We start from the raw sequence: 8,982 nt of genomic DNA on the forward strand, positions 1-8,982 counted from the left end.
AAATGTGGCTCTGCTGTTTTTAAATGTATTAAAGTTGCAGTTGGTATCCCCTTCCCCCCTTTCTTCTTGCAAATCTGTTGATTGTAAAACCTCTTAATTAGCATGTATTAGTGCTAGCAGGCAGACTTCTGCTGTATCCATTTTGGAATCTGTTTTAGGAGTGAGGTATCACCAGACTAAAAGTGTCAGAATTGAAGAGGCACATACAGGATGAGTGTGAGAGATTTGGATTTAAAAAGCTGTGGTGAAGGCAAGAAGAATGTTTCGCCAAATGTTTCTCTGACTGGCAGTAGAAACCTATCAGGATTCTACCCGCCCCTCTCAGCTTGGCCATTCAGCATTTTTTTCCTTTGGAAAATCAGAGAAGCAGTGAAGAAGCTGTAATTTTGGCTCAATACTATGGCACTGGGCCACCTATTCAGATCAGTTTATCATCAGCGCCTATTGCTGTTCTAGCTCGGTTCCTCAAGGGATAATTATGAGTTTCAGTAGCCCAGTGAAGTAAACAATCCTTATCTGGCAATAGAGAAGGAAGAGGGGGGACCTAATAATTATTTTTCTATTTCTAATTGCACTGGGACCTATTCCTGCAGTCTGCAATCAGTTCTTATTCAGGCAGTGCACAGTGCTTGTCGAGGTGGCTTTAGCAGGAGGGGGGCGGGGAGAACTGGCTTTCATCATTTTACAATTAATAATTTTTTGTGGCCTAATAGCCAAAAATACTAGCAAAGTACATATCGGCATGACACACTGTTAGTTTGTTTCCTCCCATAGAAGTGAGTGGCTTCCACTAACTTGTATTAAGAAAGATAAAGGAGCGTACCTGACATGAGGAAAACACCTGCCTTACACTGCAGGAATTCCTGGCAGCATTTTTCTTTTGTCTTCTTGCCTTTGTTTCCTCAGGGTAGCATTCACACGTCCCAACAAGCTCCGATTAAGGTGCGTGTTGCCATTCTTGCCCATGTGCCTTCTTATCCCACTTTTGTCCCCATTTGGGAACTGACAGTGCCTGACAACTTCATTTTCCCCTCCTACATTTTATCCTCACAAAAGCCCATGAGATAGCTTAGGCTGAGACTGAATGATGAGCCCATGATCACCCCGTGAGCTTCCAGAACAAAGTGGGGACTCAAACCTGGGGATCTAACTGCCATGAGCTAGTCCTCAGGAGTTAGGACCACTGGTTTGAATCAAACTCCACTTCCCGTTGATATACAAGTGCGGGCATAAAGGTGAACTGGAGTTTGTTTACTCCTCACAAACCAGGATTCTGAAGCACCAAGTCATATTGGTGCCCATTGGAGCTTGTTGAGACATCTGAAGGTAGCCTCCATCTAGTTTTATAAGGCTTTGGGTTGAGGCCGAGGAACAACCCAAGCAAATGCATTTCAGATTTTCATTTAATGTGGGTTTCTAGGTGAGGGCTCTTTCCCCCCCCACTGATGTTTCATGTGCTTCTTCCTCAGTTGTCAGGAGGTATTTTAACTTTTGATTGATCTTGGAGGAAGCTACTGATGTTTAATGGGAGGAGATGGGGTGAAAAGATTCCCAAAGTAAAAGTCCCGATGATGATATGCAGTGCTAGTGGCTAGAAGCCAAGCATTGAGGTTTAGGAAATCGGTTTTTATATGAAGTCTTACATCCTAATGTAAGACAATTAATATCCTGACTCTCCCCCTTCCTCGTATTAGATTGTAACACTGAAATTTACAGTAAGAGCTGACACACCTTCTTCCCAGCCTTTTTAGCTACCACATTTCCTTTCTCTGTATTCCTGGCACTATTTTCTTTATCATTTCTTTAACTGTCAGCTGTTTCCTCCGTTCCTGTATCTAGCTTTGAATCAAAACAGCTGCTGCCTTTGAATCAGGAATGCCTTTTTAACCTTTAGCGGGTGAATCCACACCTCCTTTCAAGCTGGATGCTTTAGATACTGGCAGCAGAGTGTTGAGGGCAATAATTTGCATGTCATTTCTGGAAAATGCAGGAATGTCTTCATTTGAGCATAGATACAGTGTAGTGATGATCTTTCTGGATGTCAATTCACACGTCCTTCAGTCTGGACTGTGGACACAAATACCCCCCAGTCCAAGGTAGGAGATCCATGTGTGGAAGGCTGCTTCCATATGTGGGTCTCCGAAGTGGGGCGGGGGGTGGGGATGAAGCAAGGTATGCATTACACAGCACCCTACTTCCTGTTTGGGCAGAAATGCTCAAGCAGATCTTTACTCACAGGAAAGATCTTTAAGTCACGAGATCAGTCTTGTGATTAGATATCTGCCTATTAACCAGGTAGATTTTGTGCCATTGGCCCTATCCTGTTAATTGTGCGATGCCAGGTTCATATACTAATATACTATATGTGCATGGAATATAAATAACCTTTGTCATTCTTATAGATTGCATTTCAGATATACCCCTGCCTCTTTACATTAAGGGTGTTAAATATTTTTGACCTAGCAGGTTGCTTTTCCTTTCCCCTCCACAGTTGGCCATGGGCAGAGCGAAGGAGACCGTATGGTTGTGTCAGACTTCCATGTGTTTGTGAGAGACAGCTTGCAGCACATTGACCTCATGAAGAAGGATCACCCAGGCCTCCCTGTGTTCCTTCTAGGGCATTCCATGGTAAGCACATGGCACTATCCCTACTTAATGGAATCTTGGCCTCCTGTTGAAAAGCAGAAGGCACTTTTTTCACTGTGGCCTTTTCTGTCCTCTCTTCCTCCTCCTCCTCCTCCTCCCCCCCTCTCTCTCTGTTAACAAGGATATTAAAAGCTATTATAATTTACAGAAATGTAACAGGGAGGCAAAATACAGAGTAGAATTAGGATATCTGGATGACTTGGGGGGAGATTCTGGTGCTCCAGATGTCTTTCAAAAACCGTAATAACCAAGGGCAAAATTACATGTTGCATTTTCTCAGGTGCTCCCTGTGCCCCATTGGTCAGGTGTGCGCTGCATGTTCCATGCCTAGAACTCAATTCCCAGGCATGCAAGGGCCCAACACAGCTCAGTAGCACAACGCGTGAGGAGCAGTGTTCCCTCTAAGCTGAGTTAGTGTGAGCTGGCTCACAGTTTTTTTAGCCTCCAGCTCACACATTTTTGTCTTGGCTCAGGAAGGATGGCTCCAGAGCAAACTGATTATGCAGTAGCCAAATCACCTGCTCACAACTCTAATGCCAGTAGCTCACAAAGTAGAATTTTTGCTCACAAGGCTCCACAGCTTAGAGGGAACATTGGTGAGGAGAGGGGCTTAAGCCTTCCTTCCGTGCCGTTTTCTAGACCTGAAATGATGCCAGGGAGCCTATTGGGGAAACTTGCATGTATTGATGGGCTAAACGCAAGTTTCCCCAGCAAGGCAACCCCAAGGCTGTTGCAAATTGGGAAAACGCCAAGAAGGGAAAGACTGATGCTGCGTCTCCCCACACTCCCAATCCAAATTGGGCTCTGAATTAGGAAATACAGCCCTTTGATATTCTAGTCCTCCCAAGCCATTTAGGGTTTTACAGGTGAAAACCAATGCACTGAATTTTGACCAGAAATATACTGGTAGTGGTAGCCAGTGCAAACCTTTTGATGTGCTTTTTGTTGCCGTTGTTGTGGTTTCCCTTTCAATAACCTTGTTGAACGCCTAAGAGCTGCCTTATACCAAGTCAGACATTAGGCCTGTCAAGGCCAATATTGTATACTCTGACTGGCACTAGCTCTCCCAGATGTCAGGATGAGATTTTCACGTCACCTATTCCAGTATCAGAAGCCAGTTACAGATCCAGAAGAACCTTCAGGGGCACACTCCCCTTGTTGTATTTTCCATCTACCAGAATGATGAAGACAGTTTCAGAGCCAAAGCATGTCTAGAAGTCAAAATGAAATGGGTCTAGATAATTCATTTCATACAGAAAATCTGTAACTGAGGTGCCACAACTCTGTTGAGCACCCTACTCAAAAAAGAGATATTGCAACCAGCCAATAGTTGATATTATTGTCTAGGCCAAAAGGTAGTTTCTTCAGGGAATCTGACATCCATCTCTTTCTACAATTGCACTTGATCTGTCTCACTCTCCGTCACTCTGAAGCAACTACTTACTCCTGCATGCAACTAGTCAACATGTTCAGCCAAGAAGAGCAAGAGTTGAGCAATCAGTTAGAGGGCTTGCATTTCTGAGAACCCTCTCCACATCCTCATGCTGAGATCCTCAGTGTTCTGCTTAGTTTATCATCACCACCACCCCATTCTCATGCACATCTAGAAAAAGGGCAGATATATGCAAAGTATGCATAATGCACTCATACCACAGAATTATGCTTTCCTTAATACAAATTTTGTGTTATTTTGGTGAAGACATATTTTAGTTTTTATATCAGAGGAAACCCAGCCCTGACTGTAGCAGTTTCAGGGGGGAGAAAGAGATTAGTATAAGGCTGTGGTCAGATGTGCCATTTGGTGCAGTTGGGAAGCGCTCCTATTTCATCTGTTGGTATTTGAAATGGAGTTGCTCAATCAGTCATCCCAGTATCATCTGCAAGCTCAGCAATCAGATGGCACAGACACGTGAGGGTGTGGTTTTTTGCCTGCTTCTGTGCATGCACATAAACGAGGGTGCAGGGTTTTGCACATGTGCTTTCCAACTTCTGGGAGTCAAGTCTCCACTTTGACTGCTCACCAATCCTTCCATGGAGCACTGTGATCCCTTTGGTTGCTTGAGAAAGCTGTGGTTGCTTGAGAAAGATCACCACTCCCTTTCCTGCTCGTTTTCAAAGCTGGCCTAGAGATGGGGACGATTATGCGGTTATGTGCATATCACTAAGTGAGCAAAAAAAATGGCACCCAGTCAGGATGGAATGAGCAGACCATCCTGATGGCCTGAGACTGTGCCTGAGTGATCAGACTAAGGGAAATCTGTCCGTGGCCCATCGGCAAGTGTTAGGACTGGACTTTCCCAGGTGTCTTTTTACTCTGTTTTAGGGCGGGGCAGAACAGGGTGCCAATGACTGTGGAACCTTTCACAGATGGTGCTGTCTGATTGTGCACTTTAGATCCATCTGGCATCAGCAGCTATATCTAAAGGCATGTCTGACTGCAGCCAGGTGTCACAGAAGCATTGCATGCTATCTCAGGGTATGAATGCAGCCCCAAAGAACCTGCCAACAGCCATTTCCAGTATGGGGAGACAGTACCCTTGGTGCTCTGTCTTTCCAGTCTTAAGGGTTGACTTTATTTGTACACAGTGGTGCCAGTGGCTTGCCAAGCAAGCCCAGAATTCTAATCTATGGCCTGAAAGGCACCCAGGGTGCCATGGCAGCAGATTGTCCCTGTCATTCATCTCACAGTGTTTGGCACAGATAAGCAACAATAGGGAGTATCCATCCTCAGTTGGAAGAGCCAGTGGCTGCTGCAGCATCTGCAGTGAGCATGGATCAGGATAAGATCGTCAAGTTTGTAGCTGTGAAGATTCCATCCATACAGACTTTGTCTCCATCTTTTCTCTGGCAAGCTTCTATGCTATTGGCTGTTGCCCTGTCCCATGGCACACTGCGTGAAAGCACATTGCTTTTATTTGTTAAATATTCCTCAGCTAAATTGACTCAGGCTGCGATGCCTTTGGACAGTTTGAATTTGAAACAGCTGGCATGGCTTTAAAGCACACTTCAAAATACTTATCTTTAGCAATGAGCTGATTTCCAAGTCCTCAGCCAAGTAAAGCCCATTCCTCTTGCTTCTGCCGCTGCTACATGTAAACAGGATGGTAGCTTTTCAACAATGTGGAAGCTCACCAAGTATTTCCCCTTGACAACTACTTGTTCACGATCCTTTTTAAGCATCCTGGTTACTGATGCCTGAGCCTTGCCAGGTCTTAGCTTTGAGCTACACACGGACAGGGCACTATTTAAGCGGCAGTCCAAGTTAGAGTTGGGATCTGATCAGCCAAAACATCTTAGTTACCTGACTGGTTAAATACTGCCAAACAAGTATGTAGAACAGGGAGAGCTGTAATAACTACAGTGTCAGCTGTCTTCTAGAATATGCCAGAGTCCAGGGCCCTCCCCAGAATCTTAAAGACCACCATGTCCAGATCACATGTAGGCTCTCCTCCCCACAGACTCTGTGGTAACCAGGATTTCTGGGCACATGTAGCCTTTGGTACTGTGGTGACAGCTTAGTATTATTATTGTTACTTATACAGCATTGATCAGTGTGCATGGAACTCTGCAGACTATAGGACAACCGGCTACTGTCCAGAAGAGCTTACAATCTAAAAATCGACCTAAGGACGATTTCTGTTACACAACTTCTATGTGTCTCTGTCATATTTTCTCCTGAGCCCTTGTTCAGAGGTGCCTGTAGCTACTGCACATGACCAGTAGGAAAAGCTAGGCCCATGTGGCTTAGGCCTAGGTCTTATAAGCAACAAATAAGGAGACCCGTAGTTTCTTGAAGACACAATCTCAGGCTGTAGGTAGGGGCTTGTGGCCCTGCACACTTTTCCTCACAAAAATTATTTGCACGTAGAAAACTAGTATATAATGGAGAAGGGTTCTAGCCTAGTTTCTCTTGAATATCTATGTGAAAGGCAGTGTGTGGGTGCGGTCACACACGCCAGATAAAACGTGGGGGGGGGGAAGCGGGGCTATTTCCTCCGGAAGAATTTGACCCACAGTTGCACGATCACACCTCCCTTTGAAGCTGTGGGCTTCAGATGCAACTGTGGGTCAGTCGGGGGGGTTTGTGTGCCATTTTCTCCCCATGCGCTTAAACGAGGAATCAATGAATCACACCTTCACACTGAGGGCTCCCTATGGAGTTTGCGATGATCCGCATACTGCGAAGTGGGGGGACAAAAAAAACAACGGCATGGAGTCGGGATGGCCTCATCAGACCATCCCGATGGCATGAGAAGAACATGCGGAAGCAATCAGACACAGGAAAGTCCATCTATGGCCTGTCGCAACCCGTTTACTACTGGATTTTCTCCGGTATCTTTGAACTCCGCTTCTGTAGCGGAGCAGATCAGGTCGCCAACAGCTGCAGGGGGCTTCCCAGATGTTGTCCGAGCGTGCCCTTTAAATCCGCCCGGCATTCACACCTATGTCCGGTCTAATTGTGCGTATGACCACAGCCTTTGTGTATAGAGGAGCAGTCAAGTCACATGAGCTCCCACCTGTAGTACAAAATGCTAAAACTGAAAAACAGATGAACCGACGCGTTTGTGGTTTGTGTTGATTTTGTTTTATTTGGGAGAGGTAAGGCAGAAGTTCTCTGGAGAGAGATATAGGAACAGGGTGTCTATGTATGCCCCTGACTCCTTCAGGATATTTAGTTATTTAAAGCTATATATACACGTTGCTTGCTGAGTTGAAGGCAAGGGGAGCAAGGGGCAGCTCTCCCTTCTGCTATTCGTGTGCGATGACCTCAGGAGGCAATAAAAAGCAGGGCGCCATTTGCATGCAGGCATTTCTGACTTCTTGGAATATTAGATCACATTTGGCTGAGTTTGACCAGCATTCCAGCCCTGGTTCAGAAACAGCAGTGTGGCTGTAAGGAGCTACTGTTTGCTTTCTGGGGGGTGGGGTGGGGGTGGGAGATTTTAAAGAATTTCTTTAAACGTTGTCAGAAGTATCTAACTGGGTGATACCATGTTCTGTTCTGTTTTTTGTCTCAGCTGTCATGGTCGGCCAGTCTTATTTTGCGTCTCCTCTTTGTAGCCACATCATTCCTTAATACATGGGGAATCCTTTGAAGGTCCCGTGTACATCTTACTGCCCTTTAATAATGCTTCTTCTCCCATAGGTTGTGTCTTTTTAAAGACATGACTTATTGTCCTGCCTTTCCGGACAATCACAGTTTTCCCTGTTAGAACTTGGTTCTTTTTTTCAGGTAGTAAGTCATTTATTGGGGGAGGGGGGGGGAGCTGGCATTTCTGTTTCATCTCTTGCCCTCCAGCTTTGTGTAACGAAGCTGAATTGGATATATAAATGCATTTGCTTTATGAGCCTGGTGTAATGATCCCATAATAGCTGTGAGCTGGTTCACAGAGTGACTTCTTTTGCATGACTATGCATCGGGATAGGCCAAAGGCTACAACAGCATTGGGGGGGGGGGGGAGCACCTTTGCTGAAGCAGAGTCATAAGCTGCCCTCCTGAAAGAAGCAGATGAATTCCGCATTTCATGCACGGCTGTGATTTTGAAGCTGAGATCACCAACTTTACAGTGACTGATCTAAAAGCCATTATTGCTGCTTGAATTCAAATGTATGTGAAAATGAAGCCTGACCTAAATTTGACTGTTTGTGTAGGCAGAAGGAAATTCAGGTTAAACAGCTTTAGCTGAAAGGTGGCTCAGCACCAGAGCAGATTGACAAGATTCTGGCCTATAAAGTACTTAAATTCTTTCTTCAGTATTAGTACTCCTGAAGGCTGTCAGTGTTATCACTCAAAAATTGTTTTTGTTTCCATTGCAGGGAGGAGCCATCGCTATCCTTACCACGTGCGAAAGACCAAATGACTTTTCAGGCTTAGTATTAATTTCTCCTTTAGTAGTTGCAAACCCAGAGGTGGCAACGCCGATCAAGGTAAAAATCCGGGCAATAAATGAATGCCAGGCAGTTTAGCTAAATGTCAGCTCACCTTCACACATCCTCCAGGCATGGCTCTTCTCCCAGCAGTGCTTTCTGCATATATGTACTTTTCCACTAGACAGGGGGTGGATGTAAGCCTCCCCACCCATTCATCGCACATCATATTGCAAAGGACAATTAATAGATGCTGAAGGGCTACATGCAGCACATGCTACGAAATCCCAGCAGTTGCTTCAGGAAGAAGCTCCTTAAGGGCAGGGCTATTTTTGGGCAGGGACAAACCCCCCCCCCCCCGGTGACTCCGAGGAGGGCGGGCCAGGGGGCCCCTGGAAGGATCCTGTCCATGGGCTGGCTTGCTCGGGCTCCTTGCAGCCGCAGTTTAAACTGCCTTCCCTTCCCTCC

General features: G+C 45.6%; 1 protein-coding gene across 3 annotated transcripts in view; it reads left to right on the forward strand.

Annotated features, from left to right (window-relative positions):
- Nucleotides 1-8,982, forward strand: part of MGLL (monoglyceride lipase) — a 109,250-nt gene that overhangs the window by 84,191 nt on the left and 16,077 nt on the right. For all 3 annotated transcript variants that reach the window (XM_015426095.1, XM_015426094.1, XM_015426093.1), the window contains exons 4-5: nt 2,492-2,628; nt 8,464-8,574. In XM_015426095.1, the coding sequence (XP_015281581.1) occupies nt 2,492-2,628; nt 8,464-8,574 (248 nt within the window). The remainder of the gene's footprint in view (nt 1-2,491; nt 2,629-8,463; nt 8,575-8,982) is intronic.

The sequence above is a fragment of the Gekko japonicus genome, unplaced genomic scaffold, assembly GCF_001447785.1.
Source record: "Gekko japonicus isolate JY-2015 unplaced genomic scaffold, Gekko_japonicus_V1.1 scaffold69, whole genome shotgun sequence".
In the NCBI taxonomy this organism is placed as follows: domain Eukaryota; kingdom Metazoa; phylum Chordata; class Lepidosauria; order Squamata; family Gekkonidae; genus Gekko; species Gekko japonicus.